At 47.8% G+C, this 23,650-nt stretch overlaps 1 protein-coding gene across 17 annotated transcripts in view; it reads left to right on the forward strand.

The window, feature by feature from the left end:
• Positions 1-23,650, forward strand: part of ENOX2 (ecto-NOX disulfide-thiol exchanger 2) — a 155,609-nt gene that overhangs the window by 56,400 nt on the left and 75,559 nt on the right. For 10 of the 17 annotated variants that reach the window (XR_010590185.1, XR_006175186.2, XR_010590184.1 and 7 more), the window contains exons 3-5: positions 2,185-2,319; positions 6,221-6,376; positions 19,810-20,016. Coding sequence is in view for 7 of the 17 variants with exons in the window: in XM_065556369.1 (XP_065412441.1) it covers positions 2,185-2,319; positions 6,221-6,376; positions 19,810-20,016 (498 nt within the window). In the remaining 10 variants the exon portion in view is untranslated. The remainder of the gene's footprint in view (positions 1-2,184; positions 2,320-6,220; positions 6,377-19,809; positions 20,017-23,650) is intronic. The other 7 variants (XR_010590187.1, XR_010590186.1, XR_010590189.1 and 4 more) reach the window with 1 other exon arrangement.

Here is a 23,650-nt window from a genome sequence, read left to right on the forward strand (position 1 = left end):
TTCTGGATGAAAGCTTTTTCTAACAGCTTTAAGAAATAATTTGAATGGCTTGAGTCATAGAGTTTAAGGCCAGAAGGGACCACCAGATCATGTAGTCTGACCTCTTATATATCACAGGCCACCAGTACCACCCAGCCACTCATACACTGAACCCAACAACTGAAATTAGATCGAAGTATCACAGCCCACAGGAGACTAGACTGTTATGTGCCACAGCTAGAGAATAGGAGGGACTGAGGTGCGCCAGTGCCCAAGGCCTCTGCAACAGCAATAATCTTGGGAAGTGACCCACACCCTTGGGACAATTCAAATTCAGAAGAGTCCCAGTGCTGTACTAATATCCTATCTTCTCCATCACTTTTTCAAAAGAGCATAAAGTTTAGTCATATGCTGAAGACCTCGTACATTTGGAGAAGGCCCTGTACTTGTAAAGTTAGTGGATGGAATATTGTAAACATGAACAACAGAGCATTGGCATATAGCAAGCTTCATATATATATGCCTTTGACATGAAATGTGATGCTTTGTCACCACATGAATCTTTTTTCTATTTATATAGGTGCTATAAATTCATGACTTTGGCCTGGGAAGCTTCCCTAGCTTAGTTATATGGGCTCTGTGTCTAATGATGCTGATTTACTTGCTGGCACATGGAATCTTTATGAACAATGGGAAATGACTGCCCTCAGCATGGATTGTGCATGGTTATAAAGAGGACCACTGTGCAATTAAGAGTAAGGCCTTTTCAGCATTATGCTGTACAAGATGTGGGGGGGAGGAATAAACTGCCCTCTTCTGTGTAGTTCTGCGCTCTCCTCCTCTTTAGTCTCTTGGCAGAAGTCTGTTACTATGTCCCTCTAACCCCTCTGCCCCATCCAGCCCTATCTTTGGTCCTCCCTCCTTCTCCTTTAACTGATCTCTCTTATCTGGTTCCTATTCCTTTTGCTCTTGAATCGCTTGACTGGAGAAACCTATCCCCAATGCCATCTTTCCTCCCCTGTTATTGCCCTTCCTTTTGTTTTCAGAGCATTTGAGCAAGTTCACAGATTCATAGGGTCGAAGGCTGGAAGGGACCATTGTGATCATGTAGTCCGGCCTCCTGTATAACACAAACCATAGAACATTCACAAAATAATCCTTAGAGCAGATCTTTTAGAAAAACACCCAATCCTGATTTAAAAATTGTCAGTGATGTAGAGTCTATCACGACCCTTGGTAAATTGTTCCAGTGGTTAATTACCTTCACTGTTAAAAATTTACACATAACTTCCAGCGTGAAGGAAATACACTGAAAGTGGTTAATTTTTTCTGCTAATATGAAATAAATGTTTCCAAATGGGAAGGGGCCAAAGCCTCAGCCGGTGTATATTGGCCTTGAACTCATTTGAGCTATGTGAGTTTACAACCCCTGAGGATCTGTGCCCCGGTTTCTATGCTTCTGTCAGAAGATTAAAAGGCTGCCTCACCCACAAAACAGCACATCTACAAGGGCTCTGTGAGCTCTTCTCAAGAACAATGGAGGAGCTACACCTGAAACTAATAGGGGTATTAGTCATGGGGATGACACCAATCTTTTTTCCTTTGGAAAGTCTTCTACAGTGTATGATGGCAGCAGCTCTTTTCCCAAGTGGCACAGTGCTCGTGCTGGGATCAAGGTCACTGTTGGTGCAGATCAGCGGTTCTCAACCAGGGGTACATGTACCTCTGCGGGTACGACGAGGTCTTCCAGGGGGTACATCAACTCATCTAGATGCCTAGTTTTACAACATGCACATAAAAAGCACTAGTGAAGTCAGTGCAAACTAAAATTTTATACAATGACTTGTTTATACTACTCTATATACTATACACTACACTAAAATGTAAGTACAAATATTTATATTCCAATTGATTTATTTTACAATTATATGGTAAAAATGAGAAAGTCAGCAATTTTTCAGTAGCTGTGTGCTGTGACACTTTTGTATTTTTGTGTCTGATTTTGTAACCAAGTAGTTTTTAAGTGAGGTGAAACTTGGGGATATGCAAGACAAATCGGACTCCTGAAAGGGTACAGTAGTCTGGAAAGGTTGAGAGCCACTGGTGTAGATACTGCAGAACCTTATTGGGTAATGCTTGCTCTGTAGAGGAACAGACGGAGCACCAAGTTTCCAAACGCTAAAATTAATCAACCTCTCCTTTTAGCAGATGGTGTTAGAAATCTGAATGCAGACTCCATCCCAATGGGCTTGCCTATGTCGGACCTCACTGCATGGGCCACTGCGATGAACAATCTAGGGATGGCACCGATGGGAATGTCAGGGCAGCCGCTGCTGCCTGGTATGTAACTTAATTGATACTATGTCTGTCATTAATTTGCTAACTGCTGTCAGCATTGAGGACATATTTAGAGGAGTTTACCTAAACTGATACTTATTTCTGCCTCAAAAACCCACAAAGGTGATGAATGCTTAAAATGCACAGACTGTGCAAGGTGATTTATCTAGAGGCCAGAGTCTAAACCAGGGGTCGGCAACCTTTGGCACGCGACCCATCAGGGTAATCTGCCGGCGGGCCATGAGACATTTTGTTTACATTGACTGTCCACAGGCACGGCCTCTCGCAGCTCCCAATGGCTGTGGTTCGTTGTTCCTGACCAATGGGAGCTGCGGGAAGCGGAGGTTGCTGACTCCTGGTCTAAACTGTGCTGATTTAAAAAATGAACATAATTTTATTTTGATGGGAGTTTAATAACATTTCAACTCCCCACCCCATGCTCTGGAAGAGTTACCACACAGGGCCCAATATAAAGGCTCAGAAGGGAACAGCAGGCATGAGCAGTTCAGGAGTGAGAGATGTTGGCTGAGTTGTGTGTGGCAAGCCCAAGGCTGCAGCAGCCATCTTTCTTGTCAACAAAGCTGTTCACTTTGCTCACTTCATACTGATGCGCTGGAACTGAGCCAATAATGGTTCGCTGACGAGTTAATTCAACAGTGAACAAGCTTTGAATCAATTAGACACAAGGCAGAGTAGAGAAAATAGTATGGGGTTAAATGATAGAGTAGGTCAGGGGTTAATGGAGGAGTCTATCTACACAGCACACTTGAACTCCGGTTCAAGCCTAAGCCCCCGTTCCATCCATGACAGAAATTAGTCTGACTCAGGCCAGGAAGCCTTCTTGACTCAGGCCCGTGGACACTGCTAGGGGGTGGGTCAGAGCCTGAGTCCTGCTCTGACAGATAAATACTAGCACATGGAATGGACCAATGTACTTTGTACGTGCATCCACTGCTGTCCAGGTGTGGCCCACAAATGCAAAACATGTGAGAAAAAACAAGGAGAGCATGGACTTTGACTGATTTTGGACCAAGTTCGGTTATACCATTGTGCTCCACGCCATGATGGCAGCTGGTCTGCATTACTGGTTGGTACAGCATGTAAATAGCTGCATAAAATAAAATGTTTGAGTTGCACACAAGGCTACAATAACAAGTTTTATTATACATAATGAAACAAGTGGCACAAACTTTAATTAATGTCATCACACACCTAATGTGAAAGTTTCATAATAAAAACTTACAAATTGTCATCTCAGTAATTCATAAACTATGGATGGCAGCACATTGCCAGGCTGAATAAAATACAGAACACACCTTCATACTCTTCATGAAAGTGTTTTCAGGTCTCATGATTAAGGCTGCGATTTAGTCACAGAATCCATGACTTCCAGTGGCCTCCATGACTTCAGCCTGCTGTGGTCGGGAGCTGCAGGGTCCCCTGCCGCCCACTGGGGCAAGAAGCTGTGGGGGCAGCAGGGAATCCCTCCATCTCCCTACCGCCGAGGGCAGTGGAAGACTGGTCTCAGGCGCATGGAGTGCATTTGTACCCACAGTGGAATACGGATAGGGACCACATGCCTCAAAGAACTCCAGTTACAAAGGGTAAATAACTTCCTTTTCCAAAGTGTTGATATTAACTATTTCATTACCTGTCATTTTATCAGAAACATCCAGCTAATGTGTTTCCCATTATGGTTAGATGCCATGCAGTGTGGGGAAGAAGTAGGGTGTCTGGTTCCTCTTAAGGGTTTGTGAGCTGGATCTGGGAGCTGAACTCTTTAAAAGCGTCAGGTCACCTCTGCCCCTACCAACAAGAGGCTGGGATAGAAGAGAAAGATTACCTACTCAGGGTTAGAGCTTCAGCCTCCTCCTGCGTGCTAAAACCCAAATTTCCCTCCTTGGTACCAAAACCCTAGCAGCCCATCTCCGCTGCCCCAACGTCTGCATTGCTGGTATGCATTGTCAGTACAAACCTATGTCACAGTAAAAGCTTGGGCATGGTGTAAATAAATGGAAAAATGTGTATTGAATTTAAGCAAAGCCAAATTAGGCAGGCAAAACCGAGCCATGTATCGAGATGCTGCAGAAATGCAGCCCTGGGAAAAACATGGCAGGATAAAGCAGAAGAAAGTAAAACTCATCTACCAGAGCCAGCCATCAGCTGTGCCAGGAACAGCTACAAGTGGCCAGCATCCAGGCCACCATCCCAGCGGAGGGACTGGCTTTTGTTAGCTGCGGCTAGACAATCTTCCAATCTTCCACAAAAGAAACAAGAACTGGTTCTCTAACCTTGGAGCAGCACATGAAATGCTGCCACCTTGTGGCCAGAGGAGAACACATGCAGCGCATCATTCAGAAGAGCAGAATTAGCTGAAATTTAGGCAGGTTGCAGTGATGCCTACCACCCTGAAGGGAACAAATTGAACACACAAATATCCTCTAACTTGCTAAATTTGTTTTATCCACCTACATCCAAAACCTCATGGGCCCCACCACAAGCTGGACCTAAATTCTACAGCCTAATTCCAGGACTTTGCAGTCTTCTAGTGGTTACTGTTAAAAAAAAGTGAGATTGTCATGAATTAAATGTGAACATGAATAATGCACTTGGGCCCCCGTGTTGTTTATTTTGATATTGCATCCAGTTTGTTTTACGCTGTCCCCACACACCAAGGAGTTTTGTATTGAGAAAGCAATACTTATCATGGGAGAGAGTTGGGGCTTTGATACCTGGGGAGACCTGGGCACAGTTTGAAGTTGTGAGACAAGAAGTGTGGCTGGAGATTTCTCTTCCAAAATCATCAGCAGTGCAGTAATTAACAACAAAGATATTTAAGTTACCATGTTTAGGTTTCCGATTTAAAGTCCTGTTGAGGTGAATGATGCAGTTCTCCCTCTCAGAGCTGCAGTTCCAGGCTGGCAGCAGACTCAGGAAGAGCACACTGCACTGGTTACACTTTGGTCACATTTTCAGGTTTTCTTTGCAATCTTTATTTTAAAATGATATTCTTCATGTAAAATGTCCACACCATTCTGTCAGTGAACCTCAGACTTGGCCCACAGCTCTCCTGCTGTTCCATCCTGGGCTCCCTCCACACAGCTGTGTAAATGTGCCTGCAGCCCTGCCTTTCTCCAGCAGAGACGGCCTAAATGGGCATGTAGGCTTCTAGCTCATTTTCATCTGGGATGGAAAAGATTTGAGGCAGGCTAAGACATGAGTGCAGTCTAATGCTGTGCTGCCAAGAGCACCCTCTGTAATCACTGCACAGATTGGGGGTGGAGGAGAATCACTAGTGAATTTATCTTTGGTGCAGTATATGGATTCATCGCATTAAGTATCCATGTCAATTTCCTTTGTGCTGTATTCCTGTCAGCAAACAATGAAGCGCTGGGCTATAACAATCACGTTTCTGAGCTGGAAATTGTAATAACTTCTCTGTACAACTTCTGTTCTTGCTTCTGGGGGAAGATAGCGGTTCATACTGCACCTGCAGAATGTGTGTTTGGGGTGTGTAGGATAGAAAATTTTTCCTAGGTGTGCATGAGAAAGCAAAACATTTCCAATTTTCTGATAGAAAATGGCTCTGACAACATTTCCCATAGCTCTAGTTGTGAGTCTCTCCCTCTTTAGTTAAACTAATGGCCCAAATTGCTTGTGTGCTGTACCACATCTACTCACATATTCTTCTCTCTTGTCCTTCCCTTCCTCCCTATGTTTTTCTATTTACTCACCTGTCATGTATGGTCTAAATCCTAGAGTGTGAGCGCTCTGCCCCAGGGCCTGTCTTTGTGTAATTTGTTTGTGTGCTGCCTAACAGAATGGGGCCCTGTTTGGGTGCCTAGGCACAATTACAGTAGAAATAATAAATAGTAACACTCTTCCTTATTCTCTCCCATTTCAGATTTTGACCCTGCACTTGGAATGATGACGGGAATCCCACCTATCAACCCCATGATGCCTGGCTTGGGGATAGTTCCACCACCTATTCCTCCAGATATGCCAGCAGTGAAGGAGATTATTCACTGCAAAAGCTGCACCCTTTTCCCACCCAACCCAAGTAAGACTCTGCTAATGTGCTGGCCCATCACCTCTGTAAGTTGGAGCATAAGGAAGAATGTCTTTCATTCCTCTTTCTAAATAAGAAGCCAGAAACCACAAGAAAGTGTGATTCATTTAGAACAGTGGTTCCCAAACTTTAACAGCCCGCGAACCCCTTTCACTAAATTGTGACATCTCGTGAACGCCCTCCTAAAAATGAATATTTCCAGGGATTTAAGTTTAAATTTCCTCAGTATGATGGATTCGCTTGCTTTGCTCTGCATAGCTCTTGGAAGTCTGGAACCACTGGAGAAAGATAAAGTCTCAGGTCTGGTTCGGCATCAAGTATGTTTCTGTATTTGGTTTTCAGATGTGCATACGAGGAAAATGCTTTTTTGCATAAGTATGTTGTTGAAAATGGTAACAAAACTGCAGCAGCTTTTTCTGCCAGAAAGGGGTACTCGTTTCTTAAACTCAGCCAAAAGTTGATCAATGATAGATTTCTGAAACTCCTTTTCAGTTCGTAATCATAGGAGATCTCAATCAATTTCTCTTTTTCCTTGGTGTTTATATCTGTGCTGAGAAAGTGGTATCATCAAAAGGGTTGCGAATTCAGTCATTATTGCCTGACATAACTGGAAAGTATTCCCTGAAAGTTGTGCAAAGTCCTTTTAGGTGTGCAGTTATATTGGTTTTAGTGCACTGATCCAACTGAAGTTTATGTTCTACCAGGAAGTCATGAAGATTACTGAATCACTCAGTTTGATTGTTTGTTTTCCAAACAACTTCTCCAGAACTGCAACTTCTTTATCAGGGATTCAACTCGCTCTTGCACATTGAAAACTGTTATATTGAGGCCTTGAAGAGATAAATTTAGGTCATTAATTCTTGAGAAAATATCTGCTAAATAAGCTAGGCTCTGGAGCCAGAAATTATTTTCCATACAGCTGGCAAGGTGGAAAGGGTGGCTGTTGAAAAAAAACTAGGATTTCCGTTCTAACCTCAAACAAGCACACAAGGATTTTACCCCTTGAGAGCCATCTAACTTCAGTATGGGTCAACACACAGACGTGTATACTACCCATTTCTTCACAAAGTATGTGAAATATTCTGGAATTTGTTGGCCATGATTTTATGAAATTCACCATTTTCACTACATTGTCCAGCACTTCCTTCAGTCCCTCTGGCATGTGTTTTGTTGCAAGGGCTTGTCTATGGATTCTGCAATGAGTCCAAGAGACTTCTGATGCAACCTTTTTTGTTTGAGCTACAAATCCAGTATACTTCCCCGTCATTGATGTGGCCCCATCAGTGCAAATGCCTAGGCAACGAGACCAATCTATTTCCTTTTCTTGAAAATATGCATTAGTCAGATTGACGTTATCTTCTCCAGTTGTACGTTCTTCCAATGGTCGGCAAAACAACAAGTCTTCTTCAACCATACCTTCATTCACATAACGTACAAACAGTAGCAAAATAGCTAGATTAGCTACATCAGTTGATTCATCCAACTGTATAGCATAATATGGACTATTTTTCACTCTATGTACAATTGTGGTCTCTACATTATTTGACATGTCATTAATTCTTCGTGACAACGTATTATTGGACAAAGGTACCATGTCAATCCTTTTTGCAGCCTTTTCTCCGAGCATGCAATGAACGACATCTTTTATACATGGACCAGTCAAGCTCTCTGCTATGGTATGGGCTTCTGATGCTTTTGCTACTCGGTAGCTCACACAGTATGACTCTTTAAGTGCATTTACATTATCAGTACTTGCTTTGGATATAAAACTGGTAATGTCACTTTTCTTCTCAGCTAATTTTTGCTTGAAAAACTCAACAGGCTTGTCGAGTTGTGCAGGATGCCTAGTTTCTAAATGGTGCTGAAGTAGAGAAGGTTTGAGGCTGCTGTTTGCTAGAACATCACCACAAATCACACACAGTGGTTTTGGATGTTCTTGATCACCAATGCATGTAAAGCCATATTTTATATAATCATAGTCATATTTTCTTTTCTTTGTAAGTGACTTTCCAGGACCATCATGATCATTAGACTTAGATTTTCCACAGTGTGGACTTGAGGAAACACTAGCTGATTCCAGCGTCTTTACACTTTCCTTTTTCAGCCACTTATCCATTGAACATGTGTACAAAAGTTCTAATAAAAATAACAGAGAGACTGCTAACAACCAACAAACTAGAAACTGAGAAGACAATTCAGCAAATCAGCACTCCAGAGAGAAGGACAATTACTGAGACACCTTAACACTCCTACATTGGCTACAACGTGCTTCTGGCTGGTTTGGCTCGCAAACAGCTTTTCTTCCGCCGAGGAAGGTGCTCTGGGAGGGACAAATTAGCTTGGACCACCCCCCCACGTTCAGCGTGGCCCCCTGCTGACTGCCCTGGATGCAAACTTCTCCTGCCTGACAAGGACAGGGATCCGAGCTGCCACCTGCACTTCGCATGGAGTGCTGGGGTTCGGGGCTGCTGGCTCCCCCGCTGACAGGGGAGGGCTGGGGCTGCCGGCTCAAACTGCCCAGCCCTGCTCTCCCCAAGGCTCGGGCTGCTGGTTCCCTGGCTGACAGGAGGGCTCGGGCTGCTGGCTGAAACTGCCCGCTCTCCCCGAGGCTCGGGCTGCCGGCTCAAACTGCCCACTCTCCATGAGGCTCGGGCTGCCGGTTCCCTGGCTGACAGGGGAGGGGCTTGGGCTGCCAGCTCAAACTGCCCGGCCCCGCTCTCCCTGGGGCTCGAGCTGCCGGCTCCCCCGCTGACAGGGGAGGGCTGGGGCTGCCAACTCAAGCTGCCCGCTCTCCCCAAGGCTCGGGCTGCCGGCTCCCTGGCTGACAGGGGAGGGCTCGGGCTGCCCGCTCAAACTGCCCGGCCCCGCTCTCCCTGGGGTTCGGGCTGTCTGCCCTGCAACGGGTCCCAGCAGAGTCCTCTGGCTGCCATTAATGAAATTTTTCTTGCGAACCCCCTGAAACATTCTGCGAACCCCCAGGGGTTCGCGAACCCCACTTTGGGAACCACTGATGTAGAGGCATACCTTCTGGCCTTTGAGAGGACAGCCCTACAGGAGGCCTGGCCTCGAGATCAGTGGTCTGGCATCCTTGCCTCATTCCTGTGTGGGGAGGCCCAGAAAGCCTACCATGATCTGCCTGAAGAGGCTGTGGCAGACTACCCCCAACTGAAAGCAGAGATCCTGGCCAGATCTGGGGTAACGACAGCAGTACAGGCCCAGCAGTATCACGGTTGGAGGTTCCAGGAAGACAAAACCCTGTGGTCCCAATTGTATGACCTTATCCATCTCGCACGAAAGTGGTTGCAAACAGAGTCCCGGAGTCCGGAAGAGATACTAGCGGTTCTGGTCATCGACGGATACATGAGGGGACTACCAACAGACCTTTGTGCCTGGGTAAGCCAAAACGAACCCTCCACCTATGACGAGGTTGTCGCCCAGGTAGAGAGGCGAAGGACAGCGAGGGAGCTGACCCGACCAGTTAAGGAAGAGGCACCCCGGGTTAAACTAGCAGCACCAAGCCCTAAAGTTTGGGTGATTGGGCCACCAGGAGGGCCCAGGTGGAAAAAGAGAGAGGCTGAAGACCCATCAGAGGCCACAAAGAGTTGGAGCACTGAGGGAGAAGAGGATCGTGATGTTAGACTGCCCAAACCAAGAGACCAGGGAACGCCTAGGGCTCCATACAGATGTTATGCCTGCGGGGAGTGGGGACACACAGCTGCACAGTGTCCCAATGCTGAGGAGCCTATGCAGTGTAACCTGGGGAACTGGGCAGATCCATGCTCCCTACTCCACCTTGTGGGGGTCTCACTAACCCCACATATGTATACCAGACCAGTGAAACTAAATGGGGTAGGGACCACGGCACTGGTTGATTCGGGGAGTGCTATCACGCTTATCTCAGGGAAGCTCGTGAAGCATAGTCAGCTGCTACAGGCTAAACGCACGGGGATAACATGTGTCCATGGGACAGTTAGCTACTACCCCACCATCCCAGTAAAAATCGAGATCCAAGGGAACACTACTGAGGTAGCAGCAGGTGTAGTCCCTAAACTCCCATACCCAGTGCTCATAGTGAGGGACTTCCCAGGGTTTGGAAACTTACTCCCGGTAGGGGGATTGGAGAAAGATGGGGACCCAAAAATTGGTGAGGCATCCACAGCAGACTGTCAACCCCCAATCTTCTCTGAAATATCCCCAGATTTGTTCTCCACTCCTAGACAGGGTAGAAAGACAAAAAGGGAAAGAAGGGCAGCTAAGACCTTGGGAACCCGAATACTGACCAAAAGCCAGAGGGTCGCTCTTGTAGGTAGGCGGACCTGTGCAGCTGAAAAGGAGGCCACGCAGGAGGGAGAAGCACCTGAGTCTGACCCCCACCCTAATGCTTCTGAACCAGTAGAGGCAACAGAGACTGGGCCCCTAGATCTTGGGCAGATTAGCCCCGGGAGAGGAAATTTTGGATGGGACCAGGCAGAAGACCCAAGGTATGACAACATTAGGAAGGAGGTGACTGAAATAGATGGGGTCCCCGTGGAAGGGAAAACCCAGGGACCAGGACCCTACTTCATAATGAAGAAGGATCTCTTATACCGGGTTGCACCAGTACAGGGGCAGAAGGTACAGCCGATCCTAGTACCTCAGAAACACCAGAACGCTGTATTAAGTCTTGCTCATAGTCATCTTTTGGGGGGGCATTTGGGGGTAGAGAAGACCCTGGCACGAGTCCTACGACGGTTCTTCTAGCCTGGAGTACATGAAGAAGTGCGGAGGTACTGTGCCTCCTGCCCGGAGTGTCAGCTGCACAGTCCCCGTCCCCACTTGAGGGCACCTTTAGTACCCCTTCCTATCATAGAGGTCCCCTTCGAGCGAATAGCCATGGACCTAGTGGGACCCCGGAGAATACGGCTCGGGGCCACCAATATATACTTGTTGTTTTGGACTATGCTACTCGCTACCCAGAAGCCGTCCCCCTGCGGAACACGGCCTCTAAAACTATAGCCAAAGAGTTGGTGGGGATCTTTGCCCGAATGGGGCTACCGAAGGAGATATTAACCGACCAAGGAACCCCATTTATGTCGAAGCTAATGAAGGACCTCTGTACGCTGCTCCATATACATACCCTGAGAACTTCGGTCTACCATCTGCAGACTGATTGGTTGGTAGAAAGGTTTAACTGAACCCTCAAGGCTATGATAAGGAAGGTGGTAAGTCGGGACGGGAAGGATTGGGACACCCTACTACTCTACCTTATGTTCGCTATCCGGGAGGTACCTCAGGCCTCAACTGGGTTTTCCCCCTTCGAGTTATTATAGGGGCATCACCCCAGTGGCATACTAGATATCGCCAAAGAGATCTGGGAAGAGGAACCCAATGAGGGGAGAAATATAATAGAGCATGTAATGCAGATGCGAGACCGGATAGCCCGGGTTACCCCTATTGTACGGGAACATTTGGAGATGGCACAGGAGGCCCAGCGAACCCATTACAATCGCCAGGGGAAAGTGCGACAGTTCCAACCAGGGGATCGGGTTATGGTGTTGGTACCCACGGCAGAAAGCAAGCTTCTGGTCCAATGGCAGGGGCCCTATGAGGTGGTTGAACCCGTGGGGGAAGTAACCTACAAGGCGCGGCAGCCAGGACGCAGAAAACAAGAACAGATTTATCATGTTAACCTTCTGAAACCCTGGCATGCACAAGAGGCATGCACAACGGTCCAAAAAGACCTAACCCAGAAAAACAAGTCTTCCAAAGAGGTGAGACTGTCTCCCGATTTAACAGCAGACAAGAAGAATGAGGTGTCTGAGATGATCTTCCAGAACCAAGATGTGTTCTCAACAAAGCCAGTCGAACAACTGAGACATATCACCACATCGTCACGAACCCTGGGGCCAGAGTAACAATGAGGCCCTATCGGGTGCCAGCGGCAAAAAGGGAGGAAATAAAAGCAGAAGTAAAAAAAATGCGGGCGTTGGGGATCATCGAAGAATCCCACAGTCAGTGGTCCAGCTGAATCGTGCTGGTGCCCAAACCTGATGGCACCACAAGATTTTGCAATGACTTCCAGCGACTAAACGAAGTATCCCAGTTCGACGCGTACCCCATACCTCGCATAGATGAGCTAGTGGATCGTCTGGGTAATGCCCGGTACTTGACTACCCTAGACTTGACAAAGGGGTACTGGCAGATTCCCCTTGCAGAAGACGCAAAGGAAAAGACTGCGTTCTCTACACCAGAGGGTCTTTTTCAATATACTGTCCTCCCTTTTGGACTACATGGGGCCCCAGCTACCTTCAAGCGCCTCATGGACAAGCTATTACGCCCGCATAACAGTTATACTGCTGCCTACTTGGACGATGTGGTCATTCATAACCCAGACTGGGAAACCCACCTGGAGAAGGTGGAGGCAGTCCTCGATACCTTCAGGCGAGCTGGCCTTACAGCAAACCCTGCCAAGTGCGCTGTAGGGTTTACAGAGGCCAAATATCTTGGCTACATTGTGGGTAAAGGTTTGGTAAAACCCCAAGTGAACAAGTTAGAGGCCATCCAAAATTGGCCCCGACCAAGTCGCAAGAAACAAGTCCGGGCGTTCCTAGGTGTGGTGGGGTATTACCGACGATTTATCCCCCACTTTGCCAGAAGGGCAAGCCCCCTGACAGACCTAGTGAAAGCCCGTGGACTTTCCTTTCACCAAGGAGTTTATCCTGCAGACGGATGCATCGGAAGTAGGGTTGGGGGCCGTTCTATCACAGATGGTCGGGGAGGAGGAACACCCAATTCTATACCTCAGTCAGAAACTCCTTCCAAGGGAACAAAAATATGCAGTGGTGGAGAGAGAATGCCTCGCTGTAAAATGGGCCATGGAAACATTGCGCTACTACCTGCTCGGGCGCAGATTTGTCCTCGTGACCGACCATGCCCCTCTTCAATGGATGCAGCAGAACAAGGAGAAGAACACAAGGGTGACCAGATGGTTCTTATCCCTCCAACCTTTCCAGTTCCGTGTGCAACACAGAGCAGGGAGCCGTCATGGCAATGCCGATGGCTTGTCACGTGTGCATTGTCTGGCGTCCCAAGCTGCCCAACCCCTTGGCGTTGAGCAGGGGGGAGGGATATGTGACGGACCCAGACTAGTGGGGTACAGGAGTCTGGTAGAGGGCAAATATACTGGTCACTGGATGAGTAGTTTTCTGTTCCCTGAGTGACCAGAGAAGGGGCTGCACTAGAGTAATCAGGAACCTGCTAGAACTAGGTAAGGCAGGCAGGCTAATTAAGACACCTGGAGCCAATTAAGAAGAAGCTGCTAGAATCAATTAAGGCAGGCTAATCAGGGCACCTGGGTTTTAAAAGGAGCTCACTTCAGTTTGTAGTGCAAGAGTGTGAGGAGCTGGGAGCAAGAGGCGCAAGGAGCTGAGAGGGTGAGGGTGTGCTGCTGGAGGACTGAGGAGCACAAGCGTTATCAGACACCTGGAGGAAGGTCCTGTGGTGAGAATAAGGAAGGTGTTTGGAGGAGGCCATGGGGAAGTAGCCTGGCTGACAGGGGAGGGCTCGGGCTGCTGGATCAAACTGCCTGGCCCCGCTCTCCCTGGGGCTCGGGCTGCTGGCTCCCCCGCTGACAGGAGAGGGGCTCGGGATGCCGGCTCAAACTGCCCGCTCTCCACGAGGCTAGGGCTGCCGGCTCCCTGGCTGACAGGAGAGGGTTCGGGCTGCCCGCTCAAACTGCCTGGCCCCGCTCTCCCTGGGGCTCGGGCTGTCTGCCCTGCAACGGGTCCCAGCAGAGTCCTCTGGCCGCCTGTAGCGGGGCGGCCTGGCTCCCAGGCGCCCCAGGAAGGGACGAGCCAGAACAGCCGCCAGAGTGGGCGGAGCCACCGCGGCCTGTCCCCGCCCCCCCCGGAAGTCAAGGGGCGGGACAGGAAGTATAAAGGCTAGGCCACAGCGCTCAGTAGCTAGCTGGCAGCTGGAGAGGACAGACGCTGGTACCCGAGCTCCCGCGGACCTGAGCCTGTCAAGAGCCCGGTACCCTGAGGAGGACTGGCCGAGCCTGCCGAGAGCCCGGTACCCTGAGGAGGACTGGCTGAGCCTGCCGAGAGCCCGGTATCCTGAGGAGCGGTCTGAGCTTCCCCCCGCCGAGGGCCCAGAGGGAGCAACGAACCCACCTGCTGCTCGGGGCCCGGAGGAGCCCATGATCTGCGACCCAGCAGACGGAACTCAGGAGGAACAGGTACCCATGGAGGAGGAGATGGGAAGTGGCCCGGGGATAGCAGACCCCGAACCCATGTCAGTGTGTTGCGGTCAGGATCCCCACTGACTGCGCGGCAGACGGACTGCTGCGGATAGGGCCCCGGGCTGGAACACAGTGGAGTGGGTGGGCCTGTGTTCCCCCCTGCCACCCCGCGCCGGGTGGCAGTCTCTCCTCCTCCTTGTCCAAGGGGCCTGGGCCTCTGACAGACTATTTGTTGGCTGCCCCGCCCTGACCTAGGGCCTGGGCTAACCCAAACTGACCCAGCCCCCGCTACAAGGCCTGGGCCACTGACTGACTATTGGTTTGCTGCCCCGCCCTGACCCAGGACCGGAGCTGCTAATTGTGTGCTCAGCCCCTGCATAAGGGTCTGAGCTCTGAACTGCTAATTGTGTGCTCAGCCCCTGCATAAGGGTCTGAGCTCTGGACTGCTAATTGTGTGCTCAGCCCCTGCATAAGGGTCTGAGCTCTGGACTGCTAATTGTGTGCTCAGCCCCTGCACAAGGGTCTGAGCTCTGAACTGCTAATTGTGTGCTCAGCCCCTGCATAAGGGCCTGAGCTCTGAACTGCCAATTGTGTGCTCAGTCCCTGCACAAAGGCTGAGCTCTGAACTATCAATTGTGTGCTTAGCCCCTACCCAAAAGTCGGGGCCCTAACTGTTATTCGCTTTGTAGCGGGGCGGCCTGGCTCCCAGGCGCCCCAGGAAGGGACGAGCCCCACCCCGGAACTACTACACCGCCATTAATGAAATTTTTCTTGCGAACCCCCTGAAACGTTCTGCGAACCCCCAGGGGTTTGCAAACCCCACTTTGGGAACCACTGATTTAGAAGCATGTGGGAGCCTGTTCCCTGTACAACCCACCAGCACAGCTCGCTGAGGATGTGCATTTTAAGGGGTCCATTGACTATAAAGCAAGTTATAAGGCAATAGCACAGATTGGTCCTAACACCTTGTCACTGGATGTTTATCATTTCACAGGCTCTTTACAAGCAGAAGGAATTAGAGCTTTTTCAATAATAAGCCTGGGAATTGGTAGCAATCCGTGTGTACCCCTGCCCTTTGAATGTTCTGGGTCTAAACTCTATGGTGTGGTTTTCTGCACACATAATTGGGTCACAAAGATGGGAAGATTCTGGAATAATGGTACAGAAAGGCAGCTTTTATCTTAGACACTTGCTGGTGGGAGGCTGAAAAGAGAGAGTGCTGGTTGATGATCCATGTTTCAGTTCTGTAGCGAACTCTGCAGGGGTTGGCTGGGAGTATGAATGCACTGGTGGAGCCAAGCGTGTTGTAGCACATGCAAGATAAATGCATATAACAGTCTGTACAAATCAATAAGAATCACAGACGGGAACCAACGGAAACCCGAAGACAGGAAAACTAATGACCAGGAGTCTGAAAACCCTTTCTCCACTTCCAAGTCCATCAGGTGGCTGGAGGGGAGCCCAGGTCCGCCCATGCCTCTGGGTACTAGCTCAGGGCCCTTGAGCTGGATAAGCAGGATCAGAGTTCATCGACTCTGACAGTGCCCTGAGCTTCTTCCTACCTTCCCCTGGATCTCTGCAGGCTCTCCAGCCTGTCAGGCAGTTCATCCCCACCTGGGCTGTTGTCTATGGGCAGCTCTTTACTAGCTTGTTGGCAGGAGTTCCTTTCTCCAGCCTGCTCACTCCTCTGGTAGCCACTCTGCCCCTCTGCTTCCCAGCCCTTGTATCCTACCACCTGCTGTCAGGCTTCCAATCAGCAGTGGCCGGCAGTGCCTGTATTAACCCTTTGGTCGCTGGGCCAGCGTGGGATACATACACCCCATGACTGTCCCTGAAAGCAGGTGTGGGGTGCTGCTCCTCAGAGTGCACGGAGGGGAGGGCTCAGGACAGAATCAATCAGGCAGGGGCATTAGCTGTGAGTTATAGAGTGGCCAGCAGGGGAGATGTGCAAGTTTCCTGGCTTGCTTTGATTTTCTTCAGGACACCAGCCTCTCCTCAGCACATGTAGACAGTGCTGGCTCTTGGGAGTAGTGCTGGGCCCTGTATGGATAGCGCCTGACATGCTCTAGGGGGATACTGTTCTTCCAGTTGGAGGTGCATGTGAATGCTGCAGGCAGAGCTAGTACCCCCTGTGCTGGGAGGTCTTGGTCTCCATTCCCCCGGCTCTCCGCTTTGATCAGGTTCATGAGGAGCATGGATTGTGGCTCCAGTAGAGGGCTGTCAGGGTGCGGGATGGGCTCAGATCCCTCCCTCCAATGTCCTCTCCCCATTCTCTTCCTCTGCAAGGGCAGCATACCAGTTGCCTCTGAGGTCCTGGCTGGTTTGGGTAACTACTTAGAGCTGGGGCCTGGCGAGTGTGCACTTGTGTAGATGTTTCTGTGTGAGCAAAATAGACAATACAGCCTGTCACACATTCAGCCCCCGCAGACATGGGGGGGTTCAGTTTCATGGATATTAGTCACAGGGCTGAATATCTGCATCACCCTGTTCCCAGTGCAAGGCATTTGGCATCTGAATCATAGGATGGGGAAGAGGATTTACAGTTCGCAGTGGTCTGCCTTTCTGCTGTGGAGCTGAAGATCTGGATGTATGGGGAGCTGCATATCTGCTAGGCACCAGGGCAGCATCAGGAGAAGCAATTACACGTTTACAGCCACAGAAACAGCCAATCAGGCCTCCTCCCGGCTAGAGAGTGGGCTCATGAGTGAGGTGTCTGCACCCAGCCTACAGCTCTGCTCTCTCATAGGGAACCTTTCCCCACCTCTACCCTTGAGCATCCTATTACAATGATTGCAAGGTCAACTGTCTTCTTCACCACTTCAGGGGACCTCTTCCATGCCTCCTTCAGAACCCACCCTATCAGGCACTTCTTCCCACAGTCCAGTAAGTGGCCTACATGTGCCCCAGAGCAGGAGGCATCACTCCTCAGTCACCTGGGTTAGTATCGTTACCTTTTGCTGAGGAACATTTGCCCTCACCTGACCTAGAAACACCACCAGAAGCAGAAGCTTACATGCTGAGAGCAGCTGTCACTCTCACCCTCTAAGTGTCATCTAGCAGCTTTTCATAATCCTGGGTTAGGCATGGAAATCAAATTAATGTATGCTACTATCTCTCCAGAGGTACAGTCAGGACCTCGCAGTTTGGGGTTATATATCCCGCAAAGTCCCATATTTATCCAGTCATCAGTGTGGTGTCTGAAAGGTGCTCCTGCTCCTACTCAGCAGGCTCCCGCAAGGCATTGTTCATCAGGACTCCTTGTTTTGTAAAAGATATACTTTAGTTTAAATGGGAATTCATTCAGAGATCAGACTAGATTATCACAGTGTTTTTTTCTGGCTTTACAATCTATGAATCCTGGTCACTTTACAAAAGTCCATGTAAACAGAAATGCCAGAGCTTCAGGACAAATCCCCTGTATGCAGCTGTTTTTGAGTTTTCTGAATGTGAAAAAGGTGATTGTTTTTTCCCCCTCATCTGATGTGCGTCTGACGAAGTGGGTATTCACCCACGAAAGCTTATGCTCCAATACATCTGTTAGTCTATAAGGTGCCACAGGACTCTTTGTCGCTTTTCCCCCCTAAAATCTGTTTGAAATGAGGGACATGAAAAAAGTATAAAATGGTCTATAGAAGGAAGATCTGGAATTTGTGCTCTCCCTGCCTCACAGCATAAGAAAAAGGGGAAATTCAATTACATTAAACAGTGGCAAATTAAAAATTGATATAAAGAAATATTTTTTTCACATAATACAAAATTAGATTGTGGAACTCATTGCCACAGGTTGTTGGTGAGGCCAAAAATGTAGCAAGATTCAAAGAGGAATTGGACATTTATATGGATAACACAACTAGCCAGAGCTATCATAGTTAATGTTAAAAAGAGAATTAAAAGGGAGATAAAATCTCATGTTTAAAACAATCCACGGGGAGATTATCCCACATCTGCGTACTGTGAGGTTCTTGCACCTTCCTCTGAAGCAGCTGGTGCTGCCACTGTCAGAGACAGGACACTAGACTAGATGGACCTCGGGACTGATCCCATCCGGCAGTTCCTATGAAATAGAAGTGGGACACTGAAAAGAAACATTGGCTGCAGAAGTGATGCTTACAGAAGGGAAGGGTCAGAAAGGCATGCACATTTCATAAGACCACAGCAAGCCATAAAGTCCTGTGTATGCTCCATTGGACAATTTACTAAGGATGTCATGGCACTCTCAGGTATTTAGGACAGGGTAGTGGCTGTATGAATTGACTGGAGTAGGATGTTTCCCACATAATGTGCTGCATGGAAGAAGGCGCTAAGATGTTGGTGGGAGATGAAGTGGCTGGGGATCTCTGCAGCATGACTGTGCTCCTGATGTGCCCGTTCCTGTGGGTGTTCCTCTACTCTGTGTGTGAGATACTGAGCCAGCGCAGCCAGCTCTGTCCCACAAAGTACCTCCCAGACCAGGGGAATCCCCAGCTGCCCAGGTCAGAAGGAGCAGGGTCAGACGCTGGTGTCTTCCGTTGCCTGTCAGTTTGGTTTTTGTAGTTTGGCTGGATTTCTCCTGTGACCAGAGAGTGCAATGGATATTGATTCTGTTGTGGAAAATGGATTTGATGTCTCAATGATTTTGGGTTTTGTATCCATTTCAAGATGTTCTTTTAGTCTTCTCGCTTCAGTGGGATTCTTTGTATTCACACTTAGGGGATAGTTTTAATATGTCATCTTTTCTGGTTTGTTGTACTAGTGTCAAGATTTTGAAATAATAAATTAAAGAAAAGCAAAGTAAAAAGCATGTAATGAGTATCTTATCTCTTTACTAACATTGCTGTAGGGACTACTGTGCACCTGCCCTACTGCCCAGGGCTGGGGCGCAGCCTTTGGTGGTGTTCATTGCAGTTGGTTTTGTGTTATCAGTACCCTTGAAGTCCAGCGCTCTCCAGGAGTGATGTGCCTCACATTGACTAGGGGAGTGCTTATTAACACTGGGGAATCCATTCATTGCTCTAAAAGTCCAGGATATACCAGCTAGTGAACAAGTTCTGCTTGATAGGCCCTGGTGAATACCATAGATGCCAATACTTGGCAAAGTGAGATATACAGGGACTAAGCACATGTTCAAAGAAAGTGATGGTTGGCTCTGAGGACTGCTGGGTGGATATGTGGAGCATTTGGAGAGCGACCTTCTAACCTCCAGTATTTTACCCCTTGCTATGTGCAGATCTTCCTCCTCCTGCAACAAGAGAGAGGCCCCCAGGGTGCAAGACGGTGTTTGTAGGAGGACTTCCAGAAAACGGGACCGAGCAGATCATTGTGGAGGTTTTTGAGCAATGTGGAGAGATCATAGCTATTCGGAAGAGTAAAAAGAACTTCTGCCACATCCGCTTTGCTGAGGAGTTCATGGTGGACAAGGCGCTCTATCTCTCTGGTAGGCATGCCTTTGCTTCGAGTGATGGTTTTGGAAACTGGGACAGAGAAATAGCTGTTTCTGTGTAGTTATATGTGACATGCTCTGTTATTGCTATCTGAAGAGGCGTTTCCTCTTGTTCCCCGTGGTTACTTCTTTCACTGCTGTGGGGTTTGACATCCTCATGCTGGTTTAAATATCTGAAAGTGCCTGCTGGTGTCTTGTTCCTCACAAAACGCTGCAAAGTATCAGGATGAAGTGAGGTATAGGCAGAAAATTCCTCCTGCTGTCCTGTGCATTAATGTCCCACTGGGTCTGTTCCAGCAGACTCCCCAAAAGATAAATGAGGGCCATTTAGAATCATAGACTATTAGGGTTGGAAGAGACCTCAGGAGGTCATCTAGTCCAATCCCCTGCTCAAAGCAAGACCAACAACAACTAAATTTGAACATTTAAACAGTAACATTTCAACATTTCAGGTATTGGAGCCATTAGACGAGGCTCTTAGGTTTCATCAACATCTTTCCAATAACACACAGAGCTCCAACAGCACAGAGCATTCCTCCTCTGACACTCTGATCCTCTGGAGCAGTGGTTCTCACCCTGTGGCCGAATCAGCACACACTGCGGCCCATGTGACATCCTCAGGGCCATACAGGTAGTATATATAATGTGTGGATGCGACCCACGTAACACACAGAGAGCTGCATATGTGGCCCACAGTGGTAAATAGGTTGAGAACCACTGGTCTGGAGACATCTCCCCTGTCCCCTTTGTTTTTTTTTTGTGATCCACACATCTCTTTTAGTCATGAAGGTAGCTTTCCTGATGTCAAGAGTCACTGAAGAGTTCTCCTTTACCTGCTGGACTCCATCTGAAGCGGTTTCTTTCCTTACCATTCCCAGGCTTTATCATTAGGAATTACCCAGTGCCCTTTGACTGTATTGCATCTGCAGACCTGCATCACTAGGATTCGCACAGTCTGATGCACCAGACTCAGAGCCATCTCCAAAGCAGCAACTCCTAGCAATGATGAGTGCGTGCACTGAACTGATCGTGCATGGGCATAAAAGGGGGCACCACAGAAAATATCTCAGCTACATTCCAGTGCTTGTAGGCTGCAGGAGCTGAGTTCCATCAGACTGTTATTTGTTTTCTGCCTTTCCTTTGTTTTATTGGGTAATGTTTAAACTGTAGCTGCTTGGTCATTTCTCAGCTCACTGCATGAGAGTGGGTGCACATAGTTATAGGTAGAGTAGATGTGTAGAAAGCTTTCCCCTAAGGATAAGTGGTGGTGCTGGGGGCTTTGTGCAGGGCCCTGAGGCCTCATCACTTCTAGGGCACCAGACTCTTTTCAGCTGAGACCAACACCAAGTTGTTGTTTTTCAAGTAATGCTGGCTCTGCAAGGCTTAAAATTCCCCTCACAGACTGCCGTGCAGGATGCTTGAAATGCCTTGGAGCATGTCTCCAGCAAGAACTCTGCGTCACACAGCGCTCCCAAACTCTGCCTGTTTGGCAGTTTGTTCGCTGTCCGTTACTTGTGTGAGGCACAGCTGCACGCGAAACACTTGTGAGCTCTCCAGCCTGATCTTCATTTTGCCATATTCCAGAAAAAATAAGGTGGCTCCTTGTCCCTAATCAAAATTCCTTCCTAAAATAGTTTTGGATTTTCCTTTGAGGCATTCATGGACAGAGGACTGTTCTCTCGGGATGGAGTTCATCTGAGTAGGGCAGGAAATAGACTTCTAGGGTGGAGGCTGGCACAACTGATTAAGAGGGCTTTAAACTAGGAATTTGGGGGAGATGGTTGGGAGATGTACAGGTAATCTCCATGCCGGATTTTAACATTGAGAGGGAAGAAAATGAAGTAAGAAAGGATACAGCTGTGGGTAGGAGAATGGACATAAGGAGGAAGGGTAGTGTAGATACCAGTCAAATAGGTGGTACTGACAGTAGAATGTCTGTGCCTAATTGGGTAAAGAATGTGAGCGAAGCCAAACAGCAAAAATTAAGATGCTTGTATGCTAATGCGAGGAGCCTAGGTAACAAAATGAAGGAACTAGAGTTACTGGTGCAGGAAGTGAAACCAGATATTATGGGGATAACAGAAACATGGTGGAATAGTAGTCATGACTGGAGTACAGATATTGAAGGGTATGTGTTGTTTAGGAAAGACAGAAATAAAGGCAAAGGTGGTGGAGTAGCATTCTGTATCAATGATGAGGTAGACTGTAAAGAAATAAGAAGTGATGAGATGGATAAGACAGAGTCTGTCTGGGCAAAAATCACATTGGGGAAGAAAGCTACTAGAGCCTCCCTTGGGATAGTGCTTGGGGTGTACTATAGACCACCAGGATCTGATTTGGATATGGATAGAGACCTCTTTAATGTTTTTAATGAAGTAAATACTAATGGGAATTGTGTGATCATGGGAGACTTTAACTTCCCAGATATAGACTGGAGGGCAAGTGCTAGTAATAATAATAGGGCTCAGTTTTTTCCTGGATGTGATAGCTGATGGATTCCTTCACCAAATAGTTGATGAACCAACAAGAGGGGATGCCATTTTAGATTTGGTTTTGGTGAATAGTGAGGACCTCATAGAAGAAATGATTGTAGGGGACAACCTTGGTTTGAGTGATCATGAGCTAATTAAGTTCAAGCTAAATGGAAGGATAAACAAAAATAGATCTGTGACTAGGGTTTTTGATTTCAAAAGGGTTAACTTAAAAAAATTAAGGAAATTAGTTAGGGAAGTGGATTGGACAGAAGAACTTGTGGATCTAAAGGTGGAGGAGGCCTGGAATTACTTCAAGTCAAAGTTGCAGAAACTATCAGAAGTCTGCATCCCAAGAAAGGGGAAAAAATTCATAGGCAGGAGTTGTAGACCAAGCTGGATAAGCAAGCATCTCAGAGAGGTGATTTGAAAAAAAGCAAAAAGCCTACAAGGAATGGAAGATGGGAGGGATCAGCAAGGAAAGCTACTTTATTGAGGTCAGAACATGTAGTGATAAAGTGAGAAAGACCAAAAACCATGTAGAGTTGGACCTTGCAAAGGGAATTAAAACCAATAGTAAAAGGTTCTATAGCCATATAAATAAGAAGAAAACAAAGAAGGAAGAAGTGGGACCGCTAAACACTGAGGATGGAGTGGAGGTTAAGGATAATCTAGGCATAGCCCAATATCTAAACAAATACTTTGCCTCAGTCTTTAATGAGGCTAATAAGGAACTTAGGGATAATGGTAGAGTGACAAATGGGAATGAGGATATGGAGGTAGATATTACCACATCCGAGGTGGAAGTCAAACTCTAACAGCTTAGTGGAACTAAATTGGGGGGCCCAGCTAATCTTCATCCAAGAATATTAAAGGAACTGGCACATGAAATTGCAAGGCCATTAGCAAGAATTTTTAATGAATCTGTAAACTCAGGGGTTATACCGTATGACTGGAGAATTGCTAACATAGTTTGTATTTTTAAGAAAGGGAGAAAAAAAGTGATCCAGGTAACTACAGGCCTGTTAGTTTGACATCTGTAGTATGCAAGGTCTTGGAAAAATTTTTGAAGGAGAAAGTAGTTAAGGACATTGAGGTCAATGGTAATTGGGACAAAATACAACATGGTTTTACAAAAGGTAGATCGTGCCAAACCA

This window comes from Chrysemys picta, chromosome 9 (assembly GCF_011386835.1).
Source record: "Chrysemys picta bellii isolate R12L10 chromosome 9, ASM1138683v2, whole genome shotgun sequence".
Classification (NCBI taxonomy): domain Eukaryota; kingdom Metazoa; phylum Chordata; order Testudines; family Emydidae; genus Chrysemys; species Chrysemys picta.